At 51.9% G+C, this 26,665-nt stretch overlaps 1 protein-coding gene across 3 annotated transcripts in view; it reads left to right on the top strand.

Annotated features, from left to right (window-relative positions):
• The window catches only part of PTPRA (protein tyrosine phosphatase receptor type A), a 112,663-nt gene that overhangs the window by 597 nt on the left and 85,401 nt on the right, over window positions 1–26,665 (top strand). For 2 of the 3 annotated variants that reach the window (XM_057403204.1, XM_057403202.1), the window contains exon 1: window positions 25,657–25,793. Coding sequence is in view for 1 of the 3 variants with exons in the window: in XM_057403203.1 (XP_057259186.1) it covers window positions 25,776–25,793 (18 nt within the window). In the remaining 2 variants the exon portion in view is untranslated. Of the gene's footprint in view, window positions 1–25,655; window positions 25,794–26,665 lie in introns of those variants that run through there. The other variant, XM_057403203.1, reaches the window with a different exon arrangement.

Below are 26,665 nucleotides of genomic sequence, written 5' to 3'. Positions count from 1 at the left end.
CTCCTCTTCCTCCTCTTCCTCCTCTTCCTCCTCTTCCTCCTCTTCCTCCTCTTCCTCCTCTTCCTCCTCTCTCAGGATCACCAGCCCCATGGACACCATCACTCAGGACATGGGGTTCCAACTGATCCCCCCCATAAGCAGCTGACCCACCGACTGTCCTCATGGACCCATGGAGCTGCTCAGCAGCTCTTGGCCTGTGCTAAGACCATTGGGCTCGTGGCCCGGCTCCATCCCTGTGCTGTTCCTTAGGGAGATGCTCCAAGCTGGAGCACTGAAGGGGACACTGAGGGCTGTGTCCCCTCCTCATCCAGCTGTATCCACACATCCCGAATGGGAACCTACAAGCTGCCGTGCTCCTGGCTCTCCCACGCTCGGGTAGATCCATCCTCCCTCCTCGGCCAGCTCCTGCTTATTTCTGCTCTTGGATGTCATCAAGGGTGGAAAATGTGACAGGAAGGAAGGGAGGCTTTTTTTTTTTGCCTCCTGCTAAATATGGACTGACATGAAAATCCAAAGAGTGTCCTGAAAGGAATCCCAGCCCCTGTGCTTGCTGGAGGAGGGAAAACCGATGCTTTCTGCCTCTTTGGCTCGGAGGTTCCAGCTGGGAAGTTTCGCAAGGAGCGGTGGCTCCTTCCCGAGAGCCTCAGGAATTTACTTTGCTTGTTCACAGGACGCTCTCTGCAGGAATTACTCATCCCTTCTCTGCCTGCTCCTGGCTGGGGGGAGCTTGCTGCCGGCATGCAGGGTGCATGGAAAATAGGGATCTTTCCTCTCCTGTACAAGGGAAAGGTGGTTTTGATCTTTACTCTGATTCGTGTTGCTGCTGTGGTGGGGAAGGAGGTGCGAGGGGTGTCTGCGTTCGGATTCACAAGGAGGATTAATGTCTGGCTCCACCAGGAATCAGATGCTGACTCCAGCCGTTATTCCTATGGTGAGGGTGGGAAATGGGTTCTCGGATGAGGAAGGGAGCCCAGGGATGGCTGTGGCACTGCCAGCTCCCCCAGGTGTCTGCTGTGGTTGAGGTGAGGATGTTTTGGGGGGAACATGGACCACAGCTTCACTGTGGCCTGGAGGTGCTGGTCCTGCCATGTTCCCCCTCCATGTGTTCATCTGCATTCCCACTGGAGAGCTTTCGGGGGGCAGGAAATTCCAGGGTTTTTTTTGCCTGGTCTTTATACAAACCATTGGTTAAAGCAATGGGGGGGATACTGGGAGGTGTTGAAAATGGATGCTTCCCGTTTCCAGGGGCATCCCTGGCTCTGGTGCAACTGGATTGGTTTCAAGCTTAGGGGATACTGAAACGTCCCTCTCAAATAACCAATGTTCTGTGCCGAGCCGGGATGTTGGGCCAAGTCCAACATCAACATCCTTGTGGAAGAGTTGTTTGAATTCCCTCTCTCCCTGTCTCCTCCTACATCTGTTCTCCTCCAAACCTTCTGTGTCTGCATCCCAATCACAGGGAACACCAGGGAGCATGGGGTGGGGTATTTCATGTGCTTCCATAGGGTTGGGAGCAGCATGGTGGGTGCTCAAGATGCTGGTGGTCCTTTATTCTTGGTGTTGGAAGGGAAGGAGGTCGGCCAATGTGGTCTCATTCACAGATCACGTTTTCCTCTTGAAATAAACCAAATCCTGGACTTTCCTCTTGTGATGGAAATGATTTGGATGAGACCAGGTCCATAGGCATCTCTGGAGCCTGGGGGCAGAAAGGAGCAAGGGGGAATGGCTTTAACCTGCCAGAGGGGAGACTGAGATGAGCTCTTAGGCAGAAGCTCTTCCCTGGGAGGGTGCTGAGGCGCTGGCACAGGGTGCCCAGAGAAGCTGTGGCTGCCCCATCCCTGGCAGTGTTCAAGGCCAGGTTGGACACAGGGGCTTGGAGCAAGCTGCTCTAAGTGGAAGGTGTCCCTGCCCGTGGAAGGGGTTGGAACTGGATCAGCTTTAAACTCCCTTCCAACCCAAACCGCTCTGTGGTCCTATGAAACACTAATGGGAAGAGGTCAGAAATGTCCGTGTTGATAGAATGGGCTGATTCATCTCCCTGCTCTTAACTCTTTCCCTCCTGCTTCTGGTTTGCTTCAAAGCTCAGAGGGCAAGGAGACGATCACAGCTCTCCTGTAGCTGGATCACAAAATGCTGCTGGGTTTGTACATGGTGTTTATGTGGTTTGAGCTGGAAAAGGAACGGGTTGTTGGGGGCATGTGGTTATCCGAACCGGATAACCGGAACATCGGCACTCACATTAGGGAGGATTAATATTTAATACATGGGCTATGAACCGTTGTGCTTAATCACTGTCTGAAGGGCTTAGGAAGAGATTTACCCATAAGCAAAGCGATTCCCTAACTGTCCAGAGTGATTTCTTGCCTCTTCCTTGGAAGCAGCTGGTCCTGGATATAGCCAGGGGCTGATCTGATCCTGTTCTCCCTGATGTCTCCAGCTTTTAGGAGCGGGTCGAGTGGCTTTCATCACGAGTGCTTACTTCTCATCATGGAAACCCTTTTGCTCTGGTACAACCCACGTGGCTGCTTTGTAACCCACCAGTTGCTCCTGGAGCTGTAGTCTGTGTGGCCCTGCGTGTCCTTGCTGCTCCATGTTGAACTGGTTTGAGGCTGGGAAGCAGAGGTGGGAGGTGATGCCTCATGATGACTCTGGTGGGATTGAGGGTTGTGTCTCCATCATGGCAAACCCCACTTTAGGCTGCCTGTGTCCCCCTTCCCTCCTTGCCCCAAACCTCACCTAACTGAGAGCACCACTTGTGGCTATGAAACCCCCTTTGCTGTGGCTACACATGTGGTACTGTGGTCCTTGTGGCTGAAGTTTAGTGGCGGAAGTCAAAGCAACCAAGTGTGGGTTGAGTTTGGCAGTGATGGTCATGTAGGGCATCCTGGTGGCCACTGTGACAGGCTGGAGGTTAGGAATCTTTTAGACTGGAGTGGGGACTGCTTTTCTCCCAGAATACATGTGGGAGAACAGCTCTTTAATACCTTGCTTAGGCAGCAGTGAGTCCTCTTTATTCAAGAATAATTTGTTGTCCTAATTCCTTCCTGTTGAAGCAACTTCGTTTTGCATGGAATAATTAGGACCAATTTGGACCTGGGGTGGAAAAGAAGAGTTCTCTGACTTCGGAAGAGTAGAGAAGAGCAGAACCTCTGCTGTGTGAGTCAGGTTGTGCTGTGCCACCCCTCCTGAATGTGAGACCAAACATCCCAGGTTGGTGGGAGGGAGCAGGAAAGCACAGAATCCCAGAGTGGTTTGGGTTGGAAGGAACCTTAAAGCTGATCCAGTTCCAGCCCCTGCCACAGGCAGGGACCCCTTCCACTAGAGCAGCTTGCTCCAAGCCCCTGTGTCCAACCTGGCCTTGAACACTGCCAGGGATGGGGCAGCCACAGCTTCTCTGGGCACCCTGTGCCAGCGCCTCAGCACCCTCCCAGGGAAGAGCTTCTGCCTAAGAGCTCATCTCAGTCTCCCCTCGGGCAGGTTCAATCCATTCCCCTTGGCCTGGCCCTACAGGCCCTTGTCCCAAGCCCCTCTCCAGGTTTCTTGTAGCCCCTTTAGGCACTGGGAGCTGCTTTGAGGTCTGCCCAGGAGGTGCAGGTGTCTCCAACCTTCTGCTGTTGCAGGGAGCTGAGGACGTCTGCGGGGAGGGGGAATGGACCACCACCACCTCCTTCCTCCTCGGATAGCACTGAGGAGCAAACAAACCAGACCATTCCCACCACACTGATGTGAGAAGCTGCCTCTGATCAACTTGGAGTATTCCTGGCGCCCTGGCCAAGTACTTGAGACCTTTTTATTGCTGTGACAAGGACTTCCACATCCTGCCCCACAGTCTGACTCGAGGCTATTTTCTGGTCCTTCCAGGAAGACATCCCTGTTCTCCCTTCCTTTGCGTAGTGCAGGGAAGGCAGCCAAATTCCTTCCCTCCCCCAAACCCCTGTGGGTTTGGAGAAGAAGGGGAGGTGTGGGTGTCCTTCCTGGCTTCCCTTGCCTTTACCTGGGAAGCATGGCGTGAAGGTACTGTGGGCTTGGTTGTGTCACAGCCACCTTCCTCAGTGCTGGTGGGTTCATTTCTGCTGGTGAAGGTGGTGAGCACTGAGTCCATGTCCTCCTCTTCCAGAGTGCTGAGCTCTGGATGCAGTGGGAATGGGAGATGTTTAGCTTGGAAATCCCATCTGGCAGGAGACACGCTGTGAGTGAAACAGGCTTCCCAGTGTGTGGATATGGGACTGCCTGTGGAAGCTGCCTGCAGGCTCAAATGGGAGGTTTGAGATCTGTCTTCATAACTTGGGGGTCCCAAACACTGTTTGAAGCTCCCAGTTGGGCTCATGTAAGCACATTGGACGCAGCTTGCAGGGACGCTGCAGCAACTTACCAGCCTTAAAACCAGGGTTTGGCGTGTTCCAGCTTGCAGAGTTTGTGTGTCTGAGTTAAGTAATAGGGGACAGGAAACCTTGATTCAGGTGGAGCAGTGAATCAATCAGCACTGGTTGCTCTGTGGTTGAACCAGCCCCCCTCGGGCTGACGGCCTTCCGTGGCATGCCTGAGGGTTTGAAATGACACACTTGGAGAGGGGCTTTGGCCAAGGGCCTGCAGGGACAGGCCAAGGGGGACTGGCTTTAACCTGCCAGAGGGGAGACTGAGATGAGCTCTTAGGCAGAAGCTCTTCCCTGGGAGGGTGCTGAGGTGCTGGCACAGGGTGCCCAGAGAAGCTGTGGCTGCCCCATCCCTGGCAGTGTTCAAGGCCAGGTTGGACACAGGGGCTTGGAGCAAGCTGCTCTAGTGGAAGGTGTCCCTGCCCGTGGCAGGGGTTGGAGCTGGGTGAGCTTTAAGGTCCCTTCCATCCCCAGCCATCCTGTGATTCTATGATTCTATGATTCTGTAACCTCTCTGAGTTATTGTTCTGATGATCTAAACCCCAGGGGTTTAGCATACTTTGGTCTCCACCCCATCAGCAGTGACCTTGCTGCAGAGAGCAGCAGATGTGTCTGGTTTAACTGCTGAAGGTAGGAAGTCTCCCTCAGTCTGTGCTCGGATGTTCTCCTCCAAGGAGCTGAGGGTGTTCTGACCCCCTATAGAGGGTCTCCTCAAAACTGATACCCACCCATCCTCACTTGCCTCCTGTGCTTCCAGGGTGTCTCTTCTCTGTCACTTACAGAGCATGGTCTGCTCATGCACACTTTAACTTTGACCAGGTGGTAGGAAGAACAGCGATCAGAGACCGAGAAGCAGATACTCTTCTAATCCTATGGAATGTGTGGGGTCCATCCCTTGCTTTCAAACCCCTGTTTATAGAGTCAGTATCTTAATTGAGGCTGAAGATTCCAAACCCTTCATTCACAAACTGCAGCTGGCTGAAGGCTGATGTTACTGATTTGTGTTAGCAAATTACATCATGGTACGTGTCAGAGAGTGTTCTGCAGCCAGGAAATGTGTTCCTGGCTTCAACCTGCATTGCAGCCAGCTTGAAGTCCTGCTTGCTCCCAGTGGGCATCACTTCGCTTCACCCTTTGCAATAGGCATCTTGCCCTTGTGAGCTCTCAGGTGAGCGCTGAAGTGATGTGACCTCAAGAGGTTGCTTGTCAAATCTGGGAAGGGTCTGTGTTTATTCCTCTTTATTTATTAAAAACAAGAACAAGGAAAGGGAGGACCTGCATTGACCTGGAGGTCAGTGCATTTAATGTGGGCAGATGGGCTTGAGTGAGTCTAGAGGAGGCCATGGAGATGCTGCGAGGGCTGGAGCAGCTCTGCTCTGGAACCAGGCTGAGAGAGCTGGGCTGGGGCAGCCTGGACAAGAGAAGGCTCCTGAAGGGGAGACCTGAGAGCAGCTCCAGTGTCTAAAGGGGCTGCAGGAAAGCTGGAGAGGGGCTTGGGACAAGGGATGTAGGGACAGGCCAAGGGGAATGGCTTGAACCTGCCCGAGGGGAGACTGAGATGAGCTCTTAGGCAGAAGCTCTTCCCTGGGAGGGTGCTGAGGTGCTGGCACAGGGTGCCCAGAGAAGCTGTGGCTGCCCCATCCCTGGCAGTGTTCAAGGCCAGGTTGGACACAGGGGCTTGGAGCAAGCTGCTCTAGTGGAAGGGGTCCCTGCCCGTGGCAGAGCTTGGAACTGGATCAGCTTTAAGGTCTCTTCCAATCCAAACCGTTCCATGATTTTATATTGGCCATATCTGTGCTTATCTGTCCACAAAATCCTCTGCCACAGGTGGTGCAGACCCAGCCCATGATCAGGAGCAGGAGGAGATGTTCAGAGATGGATGAAGAAGTGACCAGCCTGGGCAGTGACATGGGTTAGTGGAAGAAAAGCAGGAAAACCAGCTCAGTCTGGCTGCTTATGGTGAGGTGGTCCAAAAGACTCAGCTAAATCCAGGGGCAGAAGGGACAGTTGCTGCAGTCGCGATGCTGGTGGAGGTTTCTAGAAGGCAGAAACCCTCAAATAAGTACATTTTAGTGAGTAAGAGGAGAAATATGAAGAACAGGATTTGCTTTTATGAAAATCCAAACTTCATTTTAGTGGTTTATGAGGATTCCAGCGGTGCTTTGGGAAAGGGCAGCCTGTTGTTCCCGGCACTGTGTACTCAGCACGGCCATATCCTGGCTCCAAACCTGGAGGTTTTGGGGTACCGTAAATCTCTCTCATGATAATGTGTGGCAGGACAGCACTGAAAACCTCCCTCCTTCCTTACAATCTCAATAATGCTTTTATCATGCCTACAGATAATCATCTCCCTTTTGTTCCAGGAGTGAAGCTGTTATGGATATGTTTGAGAAGCCTGGAAAGAAACATTTTCACATGTGTTTTCCAGCATTGCTTAACACGTGCTGTGTGTCAGAGCCTCTGGATTTCACTGAATTCCAAACTGGCCACTCCTTACCCAGAGAAGCTGTGGCTGCCCCATCCGTGGCAGTGCTCAAGGCCAGGCTGGACACAGGGGCTTGGAGCAAGCTGCTCTAGTGGAAGGTGTCCCTGCCCATGGCAGGGTTTGGAACTGGATGAGCTTTAAGGTCCCTTCCAACTCGATCCATTCTATAATGATTCTTCTGTAGGAAGGCTCACAGGTATAACTTTAGGCCCACTCTCTGCTGTGCTGTATATCTATATACTTAGTCTCTGTCTGGAAGCTCACACTTACTCTTCCCTTGCTTCTCTGTAGCAGCCCAAGTGCTGCAGCTTCACCCCATCTCCTCAAAGACCCTAATGCCATCGATGCTAGGCCTGAATGATGCATTAGAGAGGAACAGAGCTGACTTAAAATGAATAATGAATAGAAAAGCATGCCTAATCCTTCAGACTTTCTCTTGAGGAGACTTTAAACCCATTTGAGTACAGACAGAGAGATGGTTTTCATCCCAGTCGCCGTGTCATTCTCATCCCAGTGGGAATGCCAGGCGGGATGTTTGGTTGACTCAATGGCAGCAGCTTGGTTTTAGACGCTCTGTGACTGGGATTAGAGAGGTTAAATGATTTTTTTTTTTAAGTTATCTAGGAAGAGAAATGGGAATTCTGTTTCCATGGCTGGCATGGTTTGGTTTCATGGTTTTGTGGGTAAAGTTTTCCTGCTTTTAGGGTCTGCTTCACTCAGTCCTTCAGGATCTTTCCACCAGGCAGTGGCCTCCAATACATTCATCTGTAGATCCCTATCTTTTTCCCACCATTTTAACCCTTTGAGGAATGATTGTGTTCATACTGCTGGGCAATGGGTGGATTTGCATTGCAAACCTCTGCTGGGCTCTGCAGGTCCGTTTGGTGAGCACATCTGGAGCAGCTGCAGGCCTTTCCCATGGGACTGTGGGGAATCTCTTACCCAGCACTGCTTTGAGAAGAAGCACTCGGCCACCTCATGGGTCAGCTTTCCTGTACCTGCCTTCATCTGAAGTGGTTGTGTATGAGTGGGGTTGTTACTCCAGTAGGAACCTGGAGATGAGGTCTGTGACCCAGGTATAAAATCATGGAGTTGACCAGGTTGGGAAAGCCCTTTAATATCATCAAGTGAATCCTTCACCCCAGCACTGCCAAGGCCACCACTGCCCCATGGCACTGAGGCCTCGTCTCCACGCTGTGTGAACACTTGCAGGGACGGTGCCTGCAGCCCTGCCCTGGGCAGCCTGTTCCAATGCCTGAGCACCCTCTGGGGCAGGAATTGGTCCTCAGCTCCATCTAAACCTGCCCTGGGGCAGCTTGAGGCCGGTTCCTCTTGTCCCATCCCTTGTTCCTTGGGAGCAGAGCCCAGCCCCTCCTGGCTCCATCCTCCTCTCAGGCAGTTGTAGGGAGCCATCAGGTCCCCCCTGAGCCTTCTCTTCTCCACACTGAACCCCCCAGGTCCCTCAGCCATTCCCCATCACGCTTGAGTATCTAATACTGCTTCTTGCTCCTGTGTCTTATCCCCTGTGTGATGGAGGCTTCACCCTTTGCCTTCCTTGCTGTTTGTTAAACTGAGTTCAGTGCCTGTGTGAGATAATTGTCCTTTTCTCCCAGCATCCAGCACATTCTGGGGGGGGGTGTTGGAGTTTATGTAACTTCCCATATGTTGCCCTCTTCATGTAGAAACCTGAAGATAAATTGTGAAACACAGAGAGCTGCTTTGGAAGGATGAACCCTCAGCTGCAGCTTGGCCTGTTTGTGGCAAGAAAAGAGGAACCCAGGGAGCTTCTTTTCTCTCTATACAGCTGAGTGAGCAGCGTGGGATGGAGCAGCTGATGCTGCCCCATTGCCCAATGCTGCTGTGGGAGGAGGGCATGGGGAGCTGTCAGCAGGCTGAAGAGCAGGTATGAATTAGGAAGGGTGGTGGTTTCTCTGTGGAGGTGCTGCAGCCCCCTTTGCAAAGCTTCTGTGTTCCCTCTCAGTGGAACCTTGAGTCAGTGTTGGTTGAACCAGTTGGCTGGACCTGCTCTTGGTCTCCATTCCCACCTAGATCCAGGGGGTCTTGCAGAAGAGGGTTCTTTGCTCCTGTGGGACACAAGCCCCTGCAGCTGGAAGGAGAATCATGGCTCTTGTTTGCTGCCAACTTGACCTTAGCAGTTCTTAATCTGCTCTGCTTGTTTCTGCTCATCATCTCTTATTATGGTTCAGTCCCAGGTGTAAGAGCTGTTGTAGGCAGGATGCTGCAGTTTGCAGCCTGTCCCTGCTGAACAATGACACAGCTTGAAATTAGGGTGGCTGAAAACATCCTGGAATCCCAGCCTGGTTTGGGTTGCAAGGGACCTTAAAGCTCCTCCAGCTCCAACCCCTGCCACGGGCAGGGACACCTTCCACTAGAGCAGCTTGCTCCAAGCCCCTGTGTCCAACCTGGCCTTGAACACTGCCAGGGATGGGGCAGCCACAGCTTCTCTGGGCACCCTGTGCCAGCGCCTCAGCACCCTCCCAGGGAAGAGCTTCTGCCTAAGAGCTCATCTCAGTCTCCTCTCTCGTGCATCTCCATTCCCCCTCCATCCCCATGAAACAAAGCCAAGGAGCTCAGCCTGTGAACAAGCCCCTTCTGAATGTAAAGGATCGAGAAACTGCACTTTTACTCTGAAAACATCTTATTTGGTGGATGGAGAACAAGGAGCCTGTGCACAAGAGCATGGGAAGTCCTGGAAGGGGAAATAGTGCTTCAGAGATGAGCCACACAGGTCTGGTGATAGCCAGGTGGAACCTGCAGCCAGGGCTCCTGGGCAGCTCCTCAGTGTCCAGCCCAGGAACTGACCTATTCCATGGGGGTTTTGGAACTTGCTGCAAGACCAGGACTGCTTTTAGGAAGCCAGGAACTTTGCAGTTGCTCAATACTCGCCCAGCTGCTTTTGTGGGGATTCTTTGCAATGATTTCCTTTTTGTAGAGTGGTTTCAGAGCTGCCAGCATGGGATCCTTGGAGATCAAGTGCTGTGGAATGATGTGGTGTGGAGAGCAGCTCCTCAGCTCCCTTAGCACAGCTCCTCATGCACAGGGAGGGTGATGATGGATGCATTGAGGGGTTTCATTTTGGGCTCTTCAGTGTCCCACAGGCCAAGAAACATGACATGGATTTAAGGGAATTTCAGTTCCTGGAGGCCTGTCTGCTGGAATACCATCCACTCACATCCCAGAAGGTTTTCCTGGCCAGCTAAGCCTGCTTCTTTGTATTTAGTATTGACCTTTCCTTCCCCTGCTGCTTCACTGCAGTGATGTAGTTACAGACTAATGCAGGGCATGGGTTGCATGGCATGGGTGGCAGCTCAGTAGCCAGCTTCCATGAGTCCATGGGCAATATTCCCTGGTTTACAGGGCATGCAGGGCATGGGTTGCATGGCATGGGTGGCAGCTCAGTAGCCAGCTTCCATGAGTCCATGGGCAATATTCCCTGGTTTACAGGCTCCCAGAAGCCCTGCCAGCAGCAGGTCCCAAGCCCAGGGCTGGGGAAGAAGCCCCCCACTTCCACATTTCTCTTCCATTTTGCCTGTTACAGTCATTGTTACAGATCTAAAGCATTGCTTGAGCTTTGTGTTCCCTGACAGGACTGGCCTCTCGCTGCAGGAGGGTTATTTTGCTGTTGAGGTGAGAAACTGCAGCCCAGCTCCTTTTGGGATGCCTCTTAGAGCAGTGGAGCTGGTGCAGGGCCTGGAGCACAAGTGTGATGGGGAACAGCTGAGGGACCTGGGGGGTTCAGTCTGGAGAAGAGAAGGCTCAGGGGGGACCTTTGGGGACTTGTGGGGAGCTAATGCTGAGCAAGCCTTGGGACACAATGTGGCTTCAGGCAGGTGCTGTGGCACAAGTCCATGGGCTACCAACGTCCATCTTTGGGCCAGCAATCAGGTGACAGTGGCTTTTGTCAAAGATATGGAGGTGTTTTGTGCCCCTCTTGAACGAGGCTCTTCCAGTGACCCTGCTGCAGCTCTAGAGCATTCTTCAGCCAGTTCTTTGACTGCTCTAATTCCTCTGTGGTCACTCTGTGTGGTTCCGACTGATCCCATCCCGCTGCGGTGCTGGATGTTACGTTAGGATCAATGTTTCTCCTTGCTGATGCTTTTATTTCATACACTTTCTGAAGCTGGGACTTGGGTTTACTTTGAAGCAGTGAAAACACTGAATAAACCACTCCAAAGCTTCCAAAGCATTTGAAGTACATCCTCAAAGTCACTTCCCTCCTGGATCTGACTCCACATAAGGGCTCTGAGCTGTACCTGGGCTGCAGAGCCACTTGGGTCTACCCCTGGGGAGAAGTGGGAAGCTGGGGAGTTTTGGGGAGTGATGGGATGGAGGAGAAGAACCCAATATGTGTGTGGTGCTTAGATCTGTTCTTGCTAACAAGAACCACTTGAATTGATTTGAGTGCGAGTTTGGTCCATCTTCTTCTGGAGCTGAATTCCAGTCGGAATCTCCCCAGGAGAGATCATCCCTGGTCTTCTCCATGGGACTCCTTGTCGAAAGGGAGTCTCCATGGGCTTTGTAGCCACCCTTTAAACACTTGAACACGGTGACAAGGTCTCCCTGAGCCTTCTTTTCTCCAGGCCGAACAGTCCCAGCTCTCTCAGCCTTTCCTCACTCGCTTCCCAATCCTTGGATCATCTTTGTGGCCCTTCTCTGGACCCTCTCTAGCCCATCCACACCTTTCCTCTATACCAGGGGGGGATCGTTTCCTCCCTCCCTCTGAGCCCCAGCTCCCAAACCCTCCCTTCTCCCCCGTGCCCTGGCAGACAGCAGTGCAGTGTGTTCCTGTGCCAGCGGCAGGCACCAAGCATGGGCGGGTATCAGGTTTGGAAGCAACAAACCAGGATGACTTCAGAGAAACCTTCTTGTTTCTGCTGAGCTTTCTCTGTGCTCAGAGCCCGGTGATGTTGAACAGGCACCTCAGGAGCTTGGCTTTGGGGAGCTCCCAGGCTTTGCTGCAGCTCAGCTGATGTCCTTGTGTGCTCTGATGGGGCCAGGCTGGAGTGGTCCAGCATGCACATGGGGTGGCAGCAGACCCCTCCTCACCCTCTGCTCTGCCTGCAGCCAGTGGTGCTGGGTCATGCCAGAGTCTCAGCACAGATCTGTCCTGCAGCACAGGAGCGAGACACAGGGAAGCTGTTTGCATCTGTTTTCATCTGCCTGCTGTGAGTGGATCTTGGATCCTGCCCCTCCATCTCCACGGCCAAGAGCTGAAAGATGATCTTGGAAATGCCTGTTCAAGAGAGTCCAGAGGAGGCCATGGAGATGCTGTGAAGGCTGGAGCAGCTCTGCTCTGGAGCCAGGCTGAGAGACCTGGGCTGGGGCAGCCTGGAGAAGAGAAGGCTCCTGAAGGGGAGACCTGAGAGCAGCTCCAGTGCCTAAAGGGGCTGCAGGAAACCTGGAGAGGGGCTTGGGACAAGGGATGTAGGGACAGGCCAAGGGGAATGGCTTGAACCTGCCAGAGGGGAGACTGAGATGAGCTCTTAGGCAGAAGCTCTTCCCTGGGAGGGTGCTGAGGCGCTGGCACAGGGTGCCCAGAGAAGCTGTGGCTGCCCCATCCCTGGCAGTGTTCAAGGCCAGGTTGGACACAGGGGCTTGGAGCAAGCTGCTCTAGTGGAAGGGGTCCCTGCTCGTGGCTGGGGTTGGAGCTGGAGGAGCTTTAACCTCCCTTCCAACACGAACCAGGCTGTGATAACTTCATGAACACGGTGCCTGCAGGCAGCAGGTCTGGCAGTACCTGTGCTGCCCTCCTTTCTCCCATCCTTTGCTTTTAGGATGCTGTTCCATAAATCATCTCCGTTGACAAAATCACGCTTGTGTCAAGCACTTGCCCGCTTTATTCTTCCATGTGTAGTTTTTCTTTCCTCTGGGCAGGGCTCTTCCTTACAACTTCAAGTGCAGAGGTGCCTGTTTGTTAAGTCTTGCCTGGCTTCAGTTGAAGCTCTTTAATATTCCTCTCTTCTGTGAGCTCTCTTCCATGAACTTTCCTTCACTCACCATCCTACTCCCATTTATCAAAGCCTGCCTTGCACACCGGGAGGGACAGGGGTATTCCTGTTGTGTCCTACAAGGCTGCCTGCTGTCCCTAGGGAAAAGGGGAGACGTACAAAAGAGAAGGAGCTCACATCCTTATTGACAAGTACTGGGTTTTATACTCTAAGCCTGAAGTATCTTGCTTGGAGAATAGCTCTGATGTGTGTAACGATGCTGACTGCTTCCCACTCGGCTTACCCACTGCCTGATCCAAAAGGGATTTCTTCCCTCGGAATTGGGGCTCATCCAACTCACTCTAAGTAACGAGCAGCTGAAAAAGCACCACTTTTGTGTTTTCCTTGCAGAAAACATCCTGCAGAAGACTCGTGATTAATAACAAGCTACTAAACCTTGTCACCTTTGATAGCCAGGACCATGCTACAGCTGAGCCCAGTGCTTTAGTCCTATAACCTGCCTTCAACCTTGGTGCAGCTGTGTCTATTTCCCCGTTAATATTGGCACTTTATATTCATAGAACCACAGAATGATGCTCCGGTGTTGAGAGGAAATGAAGGTGTGAAGAGCTGATGAGTTGTTCTGTGACAGAAGGGAGCTGGTGTGAGACGTAGGTGGTGTTTTGGAGGGGGCTATTTTTCTGCTCCTTCCTTTCTGCACATACGGGATCACATCTGACAATGGGGGAAGGCAGCTCAGCTTGCTAACCTTGGTCTGAAAGCACTCACCCTGCCTTGGAGGATCCCACTATGGAACATCTCCCAGCTCCAATCAGTGTCCCCAACTGCCTGACTCTTGCTTCTTGTTAGGCTGAAATGAGAATGTGGAAACCAGATGTGACCCGACAGTTCTATCATGTTTAACATCTCTATCCAGATGTTTCCAGCTTGTAGTGCTCGTTTCCACTTACACTTATCCAAGAGCTAAATCCAAGATGCTGCCTGCCTGGATGTCTGGGAAGAGGAGTCAAACCTTGTTAGCTGTGGGATCTTTTACATGCATTCAGGTAGGGCAACGTTGTCCATCCCCAGACTGCCCCATGCATCTAAAATCTTCATGTAGTGAAGGTTTTTCTTCTTTAAAGGATTAAAAAGGATACATTGGAAAGGGCTTGGAGCAAGCTGCTCTAATGGAAGGTCTCCCTCCCCATGGCAGGGGTTGGAACTGGATGAGCTTTAAGGTCCCTTCCAACCCAAACCATGATTCTATGGCAAGCAGGAGGAGTAAGACTGTTTTGGAGCAGTCTGAAGCCAGTGGGAATGGCTTTCTCTAAGGATGCTCTTCCCTTGAGACTGCATGTTCTTCCCTTAACTCTAATTGCACATGAACCCAAGCACTGAAGGATTCCTGAATCTAACTCCATTTGCAAGGCAAACTGCTCTTCCAGCCTCCTGCATGACACAAGATGCTGTAATCAGGCTGCAGCAGGACCTGCTGTTGTAATGGGAAAGACAGAGCAGACTCAAATCCTCATCCTCCAGTGGCTCTGTGGGAACTCAAAGTAGTTAAAATAACCCCAAACCCAACCATTGCTTTTGACATGTGAAATTGGTCTGGGCAAAACATTAGGAAACGGCGTACTCCAGGGGATGAGATGATCTAATGCATCTGACTTGAAAGGAGCATGCTGCCATGGAAACTTGCTTCTGTGCCTATTGCAGAGCATGGGCTGCTGCCCTGGTCACCCCTGCACCCCCAGTCCCATTCCAACACAGGCAGCAAGTCCCACTTCAACGTCTCTTCTGCCTTTTGTGCATGTTCCTTGTTCCTGGTTAGCTCCATTCCTAAGTAGCCTGTTCTTTGTCAGAGCAAAGACTTCCAGGATGCTACTGGCAACTGATTGTCCATTTCCTGAGGAAAAGTCCTTGCTTTTAAGTAGTTGGCCTGGGATCTTGGTTATTGCAATGCAGGAGAGGCTTCCTGTGTTGGTTGACCTTCTTGGGATGAAGATGCAGCCACCCACATGGAGTGTCTGCGTTTAGCTCTGAGAGGCAAGTCTGGAGAGCAGATCTGTGCTGTGGGTTTTCACCATCGCTGCTTTGTTGTTCCTCTGACATTGCAGTTGTGATGTGTGATGATCCCCGGTGTAGCAACAGGGATTTACACACAGAAGCTCCCCGTTGTTTAATGCTGTTGGATTTTGAGGGATGTGGGGATGGGAACTGGGCTGGAGCGAGAACAGCGGTCAGACAGGATGCTCCTCATGACCCAGCTTCAGTGTGTGCTTGAACCCAGAACTCCCCGGTGTGCTGGGCTGCACCCCCAGAGCGTGAGCAGGAGCTCAGGGAGGGGAGATTTGGGTTGGATATAGGGAAGTTCTTCCCTGGGAGGGTGCTGAGGCGCTGGCACAGGGTGCCCAGAGAAGCTGTGGCTGCCCCATCCCTGGCAGTGTTCAAGGCCAGGTTGGACACAGGGGCTTGGAGCAAGCTGCTCTAGTGGAAGGGGTCCCTGCCCGTGGCAGGGGTTGGAGCTGGAGGAGCTTTAAGTTCCCTTCCAACCCAATCCAGGCTGGGTTTCTATGTTCCTTGAGCTATGGAGAGCCACAGTTCGAGCTCAGAGGCTTGGGCTAAGGATGCTTCTACAATGGCAGATCCTCCCCACTCCTTCCCCTGTCAGTCCTGACTGCAGATCAGCACTTGATGAAAGCAGCTCTTTGTCCTAAAGGGATTTGGCATCCGAGTGGACAGGAGCTTGTTTGCATCCGAGTTACTCAAGGTTCTCCTTTAATAAAGCATTGGTGTTCCCTGTATGGCTGCTGGGACTCTGGCCTGATGTGTGCCTGTGTGTAATCATAGGTGTGGTGTGGGCTTTCCCAACAGAGCATTGCTTATTCAGTCCCATCCCAGTGCTCTCGTGCTGCATGAAGAATAGCAAAGACTGTCTTCTCCTGATCTGATTCTTGCTGGTTTGCTCAGGTGCAGGTGCCAACAGATGCTCTGGGCATGCATGAAGTGATAGAGCATCATAGAGTCACAGGATGGTTTGCGTTGGAAGGGACCTTAAAGCTCCTCCAGCTCCAACCCCTGCCACGTGCAGGGACCCCTTCCACTGGAGCAGCTTGCTCCAAGCCCCTGTGTCCAACCTGGCCTTGAACACTGCCAGGGATGGGGCAGCCACAGCTTCTCTGGGCACCCTGTGCCAGCGCCTCAGCACCCTCCCAGGGAAGAGCTTCTGCCTAAGAGCTCATCTCAGTCTCCCCTCTGGCAGGTTCAAGCCATTCCCCTTGGCCTGTCCCTGCAGGCCCTTGTCCCAGGCCCCTCTCCAGCTTTTCTGCAGCCCCTTTAGGCACTGGAGCTGCTCTCAGGTCTCCCCTTCAGGAGCCTTCTCTTGTCCAGGATGAGCCAGCTCAGCTCTCTCAACCTCTTACCGGACCCTGTTGTTTGGTCCTTTCGGTGTCTCAGGACCAGGCTTTACACACTGGGCACTCATGAGTTGTTGTTCATCCCTTTTTCCTATAGAAAAGAGCGCAAGGACGTGAGATGAGGCTGTAGAGGAGCACATGTGCTGGTTCGGCTGCTCGTCTCTGGCTTGTCAGCACACGGGAATATCTGTAATGCAAGTGGCACTTGTGGGGATGGGGATGCTCCTGACTGAGGTCGGAGCAGATGGGGCACACAGCCTGAACCAGCCTGTCTGGTTTATGCTTTATTAATTAAGACACGTTATCAGACTCATCTGTGTTTTCTTTCCTCTTCTCTTTCCAAACCAGTTCTGCTGCTTCTTTCCCTGCAGAGGAGCTCAGTTGGAGCCTTTCAGGCAATGCCTCTTTGTTGTGCTCTTTACTAATGCTGTAAAAGCTGTGGGCGAAGACGTGGTGGAGCTTTGTGAGCTGTGGGTATCACAAGGTTTGGAGTTGATGGTGCTCTCCTGCTGGCACATTCCCAACCTGTGTGCTGTTGGTGTTTGCCAACACCTCTACCCCACGGGTTAAGCTCTGTTGCTGCTTGATGAAAGGTGCTTAAACTTTATGTGGATCGAAAAGGTGACTGGATAAAGTCATGGAAGGAAGATCCCTGGGCAAAAGCAGTCCATGCTGGAGACATGCTGGGGAAGTGTTCTGGGAGAAGATGGGATCTCTGGGGAGAGCTGGGCTTGTTCAGCCTGGAGAGGAGAAGGTGATGGGGACAACTTAGAGCAGCTCCAGTGCTTACAGGGAGCTGCTCTGAGGTCTCCCCTTCAGGAGCCTTCTCTTGTCCAGGCTGCCCCAGCCCAGCTCTCTCAGCCTGGCTCCAGAGCAGAGCTGCTCCAGCCCTCGCAGCATCTCCATGGCCTCCTCTGGCCTCGCTCCAACAGCTCCACGTCCCTCTTGTGCTGCTGCCCCAGAGCTGGATCAGGGCTGCAGGGGGGGGGTCTCCCCAGAGCACAGCAGAGGGGCAGGATCCCCTCCCTGAGCTGCTGCTCACGCTCTGGGGGTGCAGCCCAGCACACAGGGGGGGTTCTGGGCTCAAGCACACACTGAAGCCGGATCATGGGGAGCTTCTCCTCACCCAACACCCCAAGTGCTGCTCCTCAGCTTTGGTTTGGATTTGCTTCATGTCCAGTGCTCTTCCAGGGAAAACACTCACTGAAAGAGTGGAACTGGGGGGAGATGGCTGTTTGCCAGTGAAGGTTTGTCAGCTCACTTGGATATTGCACAGATGCCTTCCCTTCCAGCAGGACAAGATGATGACCGTGTCCAGGTTCTTCCCTCGTGCATACACAGTGCATGTTCCCCTTGAAGTCCTTCTCCCAGGCATGGCTTTGTGCATGCACAGCATCTGCCTCGTTAATGGGATGCTGGTGCCTTACATCAGCAAGTTAATTTGGTCCCTCAGTGCAGGGATATTTCCTGTTGCTGCATCCTCTTTCTAAAGCTGCACATCTACGTCTGGCCATTCACTTCTGGTGTGATGCGTGCTGCTGAGCACCAGCAGGGCTTAAATCCCAGCTAAACCTTTGGGCTTGCTTCCAGGAGGTGCACATGGTGAGAGGGCCCCTGGAGCCGTTTGAATGCTGGTGTGTTTATCATGCTTCCTTGTAAGCACAGCAGGAGACTGCAGCTTCTGCAGAGCCTGAGAGCTCTGCATCACCCTCATCTGAGAGCTTTGGGCACAGGTATGTGCAGGCTGAGGTCTCTGCTGGTTTGTTTCCAGCTGATGGTGAAGCTTTTCTGGGACCTGTGCTTCCTCCTTCACTTGCATCCAACTCTGGTGATTTTAAAACACAGTTTTGCAGGCTGATTGCTCCTGAAAGGAAACGTTCCTGTGCTAGGGAAGGGACAAACCAACCTCAGGATTATGGATTGTATGTGGTCCAACACTGTAGATAACATTGAGTCACTGCTGAAAGCCTCAAAGCAAAACAGATGTTCAGTTTCTAGTGATGAAGTATTAAAGGTACCAGAAGAGCGAAGTATTAACTAAAGAGAGTTTAACTAAAAGCCTGGAGAAGAGAAGGCTCCTGAAGGGGAGTCCTTAGAGCAGCTCCAGTGCCTAAAGGGGCTGCAGGAAAGCTGGAGAGGGGCTTGGGACAAGGGCCTGTAGGGCCAGGCCAAGGGGAATGGCTTTAACCTGCCAGAGGGGAGACTGAGATGAGCTCTTAGGCAGAAGCTCTTCCCTGGGAGGGTGCTGAGGCGCTGGCCCAGGGTGCCCAGAGAAGCTGTGGCTGCCCCATCCCTGGCAGTGTTCAAGGCCAGGTTGGACACAGGGGCTTGGAGCAAGCTGCTCTAGTGGAAGGGGTCCCTGCCTGTGGCAGGGGTTGGAGCTGGAGGAGCTTTAAGGTTCTTCCACCCCAAACCAGACTGTGATTCTGTGATGAATGTCACTGCCGTGCAGCCCATGGCCTTTTGAGTAAGAGACAATTTTTGAAGACCCATGTTTTTATACACCTACCTGTGTATAGCATCAGAACTGTGATCCCAGCAACCTGGGCTCCTTGGGCAGCCCACACTGGAAGCTCCTTGAGATGCTTCTGGGTAAGTGTTAGGTATCTATTCCTTTGATCATCGGTGTGAAACCTGCAGTGCTTCTCTTGCTTGAAGCACAAGTCCTGTGTCCCTCCTTGCAGACCCATGGAGGAGAGCACTTGACTTATTGGTGGGATGTGATCGGGAAGGAATTGTGTCCTGGTCCCCCTTCTCAGCAGCGTGTGCATTGTGGGTGCTCATGGATTTCTCGGTCCAGTGAGTATCTAACATAAAACACATACAGGGTCCTGCGAAAGAGCATCATGGCCTGAACTTCCCTCCTAAACAAGTCCATCTATCCCTACACTGTGCCCTTCCTGGGGTAGTGACTTCTGTATTTGGCTGTTTAATGTCAGAGCATCACCAGGGAAGGACAGAGAAGACTATGGGGCTGCCGAGGCTGCTTACCCTGGTAGGTGGGAAGTGGGTTTGAAGCTGAGCCCAAGTGGGAGCTGAATCCATGGCTTCATGTCACTGGTTCCGCAGGGTTTACCCTTTCTTGTGGCAAGTTCTAAGTGGTTTCTAGTAAGAAAAAGGCTTTTTTGACCTCCTCTGAGGGTGCCTCCCTTTGTAGGCTTTCTGAGGAGCCTGATGCTGAGCACTTAACCTTCCATCCCCCTGAAGGGAAGAGGGGCAGACAGCAAGCCTTGTTGGCACCTTTTCCCCTCAATTCTTGCATTTACTTGTTCTTCGTTGGGCTTTTAAGAGAGTCTCTGCCAAAAGGAAGATGCTAAAACTGAGCATCATTATTGTGGTGATGGAAGCAATCGAAGAGGCCGTCGGGTGCCTGGTCTGGGTGCAGTGGATGGAAGGAGCAGGAAGGATTTGATCTGATCTCCTGGGACATGCTGGGCTCCAAGAGTTAATGTTGCCACTGGCTTCTCTGTCCATTTGTCATCCATTTGTGCTGGAAGTAAATGGCATATTCTTGCACTAAGTTTAGGCTTCAGTGCTGGAGTCTGTGTCTGTTTGTCATCCATACAAATGATGCTCTCTGTGCCTCTTTCACTTCTTCATCTAAACTCGGCTCTCTGATGGTGAGCTTCCCTGGATGATACCAGATTTCATAGTGACCTATGAGTGTTTTTCTGTCCTGCATATGCTGTTTCATAGAACCATAGAGTCACCTGGGTTGGGAAAGCCCTTTAAGCTCATCCAGTCCAACCATTCCCAGCACTGCCAAGGCCACCACTGCCCCATGGCACTGAGGCCTCGTCTGCACGCTGTGTGAACACTTGCAGGGATGGTGACTGCAGCCCTGCCCTGGGCAGCCTGTTCCAATGCCTGAGCACCCTCTGGGGCAGGAATTGTTCCTCAGCTCCATCTAAACCTGCCCTGGGGCAGCTTGAGGCCGTTCCCTCTTGTCCCATCCCTTGTTCCTTGGGAGCAGAGCCCAGCCCCTCCTGGCTCCATCCTCCTGTCAGGCACTTGTAGGGAGCCATCAGGTCCCCCCTGAGCCTTCTCTTCTCCACACTGAACCCCCCAGGTCCCTCAGCCCTTCCCCATCACCCTTGTGCTCCAGGCCCTGCACCAGCTCCAGTGCCCTTCTCTGGACCCGCTCCAGCTCCTCAATGTCTCTCTTGTAGTGAGGGGCCCAGAACTGAGCACAGGATTCAAGGTGCAGCCTCACCAGTGCCCGGTTTCCCTGCAGTCTCTATCACTGCAATAATCAAGCAGTTTCCCTCAAGAGCACCGAGCAGATAAATGTGAGATTCCCCAAGTTTTCTGAGCCAGAGCTGTTAAGTACAGGTAGGGGATGGAGCAGTTCAGCCTAGAAACCATGTCCAATGCTGGATGGGAAAATCATCAGGAGTGGTCAGCATGGGTTCACCAAAGGGAAATCCTCCTTGACCAACTTGAGGACCTTCCATGATGAAGTGACTGCCCTAGTAGATGGGAGGACAATGGTGGATATTGTCTACCTGCACTTAGTAGGGCCTTTAGACCCTGACCCATAAGACCTAGAAGATCCTCATAGAGAAGCTGTTGATGGATGGACTGGGTGAGCAGAGTGAGGGGGGTTGAAAGCTGGCTGAGTGATGGGGCCCACAGCATGGTGACACCCAGCTTGGCAGGGAAGGACATGGGGGTCCTGGTGGACACCAGGTTCACCATGAGCCAGCAACGTGTCCTTGTGGCAAAGGGGGTCAGTGGTGTCCTGGACTGCATTGGACAGAGCCCTGCCAGCAGGTAGAGGAAGGGGATCCTTCCTGGAGCACTGTGTCCAGCTCTGGGATCCCCAGTGCCAGAGGGACATGGACAGACTGGAGAGAGCCCAGTGGAGGGCACAGAGATGATGCAGGGGCTGCAGCATCCCTGCTGTGGGGAAAGGCTGAGAGAGCTGGAACTGCTCAGGGGGGTCTAATCCGTGTCTGTAGATGGCTGAGGGGAGGGTGCATAGAGGATGGAGCCAGGCTCTGGGTGGCCCTGTCTGAACAGGGGCTGGACCAGATGATCCCCAGAGCTCCCTTCCACCATCAACCACTCTGATTCTGCAACGGAATACATCCCTGTATCCTCAGGAGCTGCAGGGATGGGCTGAGCTGATGTAGGGCTGTGAGTGCATTCAGCACTGTGTGTGACCACACTTGTTTGGTGTGAGCTGTGTACATATACAATAGTTTAATAATGCTTCTCTTGCTGCTGTGCAGTCATTTCTATCCCTGTGAAAGTGTTTTCTCTCACTTGCTTCCTCCTTTCACCTTCCCAGATGTCTCCTCGGAGCAGACTTCCATGACTCTCATTGTTCTTCACCTCCTCCTTGGCTAAATGGCTTCTTTTTATCCATGTGTGGCTTTCCAGATCTCTGCAAAATGCTCTTTCCCTGCTGCTATTTGAAGTATGAGCTGCAAAAGGAAGGCGAGGGAGTCCTAATTCAGATGCATTTCTTCCTTTATCTGTTTTTCCTTATTCAAAGTCACTAAAGCCACAAATAAACCATTCTAATTCTTGATGCCATCTGGGAATGCTGCCTGTTTGAATGGCGTTTGTAGTGCTTTATCTGTTAAAGAGGAGGGGGAAGAAGCACGTCTCTTGGCATTAGCAGCAATAACCTATCTGCCACAAACTGCACTCTGTGCTCCCATCTACCACAAACCCCAAAGCAAACAAAGCTCATGCAGAGGCAGGAAGTGTTTTGGGCGTAGATCTTTGCTCTCATCAGGTTTGGGCTCACCCCAGCAGGCAGCAATGCTGTGGTTCGCTCAGGTGGGTTTATATTGAGCTCTCACTGCTTCATCTGATGGGGTTTGGCTGCTCCATGGGGTTTAAAGCATCCTCTGCAAGGAGTCTCCTGGCCATGCTGGATGGAAATGTCCCATGGAGGGAGGGATGGGGCTGGTGTGGAGCAGGGTTGAGCCTCGGACAGCCCAGCCTCCAGGTGCCTTCATTTTGTCTTTGAGCCTCTGTTTTCATAATCCTGCCCTGACCCTAAGGCTTCTGCATGGAGCAGAGTGAGAGGAACCTCCGGTCTGACCAGGTTGAACTGGGAAGCAGGGTGCTCCCATTGCCTGAGCCCAGAGGTGGTGGTGGTGGAGTCAGGTGGCCTTGGATATAGCAGAAGACCTCAGCAGTACCAGGATGTGATTTTCATAGACTGGTTTGGGTTGGAAGGGAGCTTAAATCCCATCCAGCTCCAACCCCTGCCACGGGCAGGGACACCTTCCACTAGAGCAGCTTGTTCCAAGCCCCTGTGTCCAACCTGGCCTTGAGCACTGCCAGGGATGGGGCAGCCACAGCTTCTCTGGGCACCCTGTGCCAGCGCCTCAGCACCCTCACAGGGAAGAGCTTCTGCCTAAGAGCTCATCTCAGTCTCCCCTCTGGCAGGTTCAAGCCATTCCCCTTGGCCTGGCCCTACAGGCCCTTGTCCCAAGCCCCTCTTCAGGTTTCCTGGAGCCTCATGGCTCTTTCTGGTGTGCTTTATCTCTTGTTCATGCAAGTTTATCAAACCATCGCTGGACTGAGATTTAGCATCAGGTCTTTAGGGAAGCTTGTTACAGAGATGTGTAGCAGAATGAAACCATAACTGCTTAGCTTTAATGTGTCAAAATGACTCATTTCAAATATCATACTGGAGGTATGAGGCTTTAGAAGACAGAGAAGCAGGGAAAACATCCGTATCCCTATAGCTATCCCCTCTTTCCCTATGGCTATTTCCCTTTCCTGCCTGCATATAGAGCAGTTCCATCTCCTGTCCCGCTGGAGGCCAGGGAAGCAGCAGACAGCCCTGCAAAGGATTATTCTATTTGATCAGGCTTTGCACTGGGCTGTAGATAAAGCCCTTGATGTTTACTGGGCCATTAAACATTTATTAGCCTCTATCCCAGCGTGTTGGTAGCCCTGTAACTACAGCTGTGAGTCAAGTGAAGAGTGGGGTCAGCAGTTGCCTTTTGCTTTGGGATTGTAAATGGAAAAGCAGGTCATGTCCTCATGAAGAGCCCAAATGCCTTGGAGAGAAGGGGCACATGAGTGGAGCTCCTCCTTATCCCGAGGAAAGTCTGGAATCTTGGGAGCATTTAAAGAACAAGGAGAAAAGATTAGGGCCGGAATTAGGAGTTAATGTGTCCCTGCGCTACCTAAAATGCTTCATGCCCTGGGATCAGAGTGACTCTTGGATCCGGTTGAGATTAGGTTGAAGGAGGGTTCCTGCCTCAGTCTTCCCTCATCGGCATTCCCATCATCAGGCCTTTGTTTCCCTTCCACCTCCTTCCCAAGCCTTGATGGGGAGAGGGGCAGCATCACCGCAGGGCTGAACTTTGGCCGGTGGGGTCTTGGCTGCTGCACCTGATCGGATCATCATGAAAGGAGGAATATGAAGGGATTTACTCATTGCTGGGAGGCCACAGGCTGGTGCTTCACACCACAGGCAATCCCTCTGAAGTCAATGGGATTGCAGAGCATGTAGATCACTGTGGAATATGGCTTTTTCCTGGAAAAGTGGGGGGATATTTGTTTTGCTTGCATGGAAATTACTTCTAATACAACTCTAGACATGAGCAGGCCTTCTAATCACACCGCTGCTCCTCGCAGTTCCAAAGTTATTCCTGCTGTGCTCTCATTTGGAATGGTTCCTTACAAATCACTGTGTGGGAAGGCTGCGTGGGAATGGCTCCGGTAGGAGCGTGTCCTCATGCGCTTGGGACCCGTGGTGTGAATGGAGGAAGGAGACGGGGTTGTTTTCACACTCTCTCATTTTGAGTCCCTGTTCCAACATTTAGGTGTTGTCAGGATGAGGGATAATTAGAGAGAGCCTGTTCGGGAATCCTCATTGCCGTGAGGAAGCATGGATTATGTGGTAGGGAATGCAAAGCGATGGAGTGGGTGTGCAGGGAGGAGGTGCTGCTTCTTCCTTGTGGCTGCAGAGTGCATCTCCTTTCTGCAGCACCTTCAGAGAAATACAGTGATTGTCCCATTTATGAAATCATGGAATCATTGATGGTTTGGGTTGGAAGGGAGCTTAAAGCTCATCCAGTTCCAACCCCTGCCACGGGCAGGGACACCTTCCACTAGAGCAGCTTGCTCCAAGCCCCTGTGTCCAACCTGGCCTCGAACACTGCCAGGGATGGGGCAGCCACAGCTTCTCTGGGCACCCTGAGCACATCCAAATCTAAACCCCTGCCTTAAACCCAGCCTTATTTCTCTTCTCTAGAGGATGCAGGGTGTGGGCAGGGGCAGGGGCAGGGGCAGGAGCCGGACAGGCAGCATCAGTGGAAAAAGGAGACAACCCTTTCAAGCACACAAACCCTTCTGGAGGCCTGACACAGGGGAAGGTGCCTTCAGAGCTACACTCTGCTCATGGAAATGGCTCCAAGGTGGAATTAGGCATGTATCAGAGCATCTACAGGAGCAGATGGGTGGCTCTGCTCGAGCTGTGGGTATGTTAGTAAGGAGGAGAGGAAAACAATATCTATTTCATCAAGCTGGGGGAGAGACAAGTGAATTATTCCCTTGGCAACCGGCTTAATGGGACCTGGTTGTTTCCTCAATTATTCACATATATATATATTCAGTTTCTCAGTTACTTTCTGTTGGAACTGGATGAGCTTTGAGGTCCCTTCCAACCCAAACCACTCTGGGATTGTGTGTTCTCCTGCTCCCTCCTACCAACCATGTTTGGTGTCATGTACAGCTTCTAGCTTTGCTCTCAAGGAGGGGTGGCACAGCACAACCTGACTCACGCAGCAGAGGTTCTGCTCTTCTCTACTCTTCTGAAGTCAGAGAACTCTTCTTTTCCATCCCAGGTCCAAATTAGTCCTAATTATTCCATGCAAAACGAAGTTGCTTCAACAGGAAGGAATTAGGACAACAAATTATTCTTGAATAAAGAGGACTCACTGCTGCCTGCTCTAGTGGAAGGTGTCCCTGCCTGTGGCAATGGGTTGGAGCTGGATGAACTTTAAGGTCCCTTCCAACCCAAACCATGGCATGATCCTATGATCTTTCCAGCTTCAGGCCAAGTGACTTATGTTCCTCTTTGTCCTCTCTGCAAAACAGAACAGTTTAAGGCTTGGTGCTCATCAGGCTCCTGCTGTATCAGCAGACTGAGTAGCCTTCGGTTAGTCCCTAAATGGCCCAAGCTATGGTTTTCGGTCTTCTTGACCACCTCCATGCCTTCTGCAAGCTGTTGTACCTCCAGCTGTGCTTGTAATACTCTGATAAACTTATTTCATAAGAGAGACTATGTTTGTGGCTGGGACAATCTCAGTTATATGGGACAATCCCAGGGATCCATCACAAAACTCAAGCAGTTGGGGCAGTAAAAAGCCTGTTTGCTTCATCCAGCTGATGATGCGAAATGACTGGTTTGTCCTGGGACTGCCATTAACTGGGTGTTCCTCTCTCACAGGGCGCATCGGGAATAATCATCAGCCTTACTAAGGATTGATTGTGTCCTCCCCATTGGTGTCCTGCTTTGGTTTGCATCGGATAAAGCTCTGACTGTCGCATCGGGGAGGTGAAGAGTTGAATGAAGGTCCCTGCTAAGGTACAGTCGAAACTTCAATGAGCTGTTTGGGGTGTGAAGCTGGTACTGCCTAAGCTGTGCAGGAGAGCAGCAGCCTTTGGAGGTGCTGGTGGATGGATTCACTTCTCTTAGTCTTACTATATCTACGAGAAGCCCGTGCTTCATCATTCCCCTGGTTGATCTTTATGAGTATGGTCTTCTTAGGCTGGGGGTTGTCTTTGTTTTGATGCAAACTTGCATGAATCCAGTATTTTCTCTTCATTTCCTTTCATTTTTGGAACTCCTATCCATGCTCTGAGCTGTGCAGAGTTGGGTATCAATGTTTGTGCTGGTCTGAAGAAGGCTTTTCTTCATGGCATTTTTATCTTGGTTATACAAACCCCTGTTAGACTGAAACACACTGACCTCTGCTGTTATCTTGGCACAGATGGGCACATAATCCTGGCATGAGTGGTTTATTGAGAAGGGAGAAAGGAGAAACCCAGAGTGTTTTTGAAGAAAGGAAGGTCATGGATTAAGAAGGAAGGTCATGGAGTAAGAAGGAAGGTCATGGAGTAAGAAGGAAGGTTATGGAGTCAGAAGGAAGGTTATGGAGTAAGAAGGAAGGTTATGGAGTCAGAAGGAAGGTTATGGAGTCAGAAGGAAGGTTATGGAGTCAGAAGGAAGGTTACGGAGTCAGAAGGAAGGTTATGGAGTCAGAAGGAAGGTTATGGAGTAAGAAGGAAGGTTATGGAGTCAGAAGGAAGGTTATGGAGTAAGAAGGAAGGTTACTTACAACGTTAAAACCCAACATCCAGCGGGAGTTTGTAGGCAGTTGCTCTGGTCAAAGCTGTTCCCGTGAGGAAAAGTTTGAGGAATGCTCTAAGAAATAGATAATCACACTGTAACACTTC

The sequence above is a fragment of the Pezoporus wallicus genome, unplaced genomic scaffold (assembly GCF_028554395.1).
Source record: "Pezoporus wallicus isolate ANWC-B61680 ecotype Strahan unplaced genomic scaffold, APGP_CSIRO_Pwel_v1 contig_6644, whole genome shotgun sequence".
Classification (NCBI taxonomy): Eukaryota; Metazoa; Chordata; class Aves; order Psittaciformes; family Psittacidae; genus Pezoporus; species Pezoporus wallicus.
This window is presented reverse-complemented; position numbering and strand designations above follow the sequence as displayed.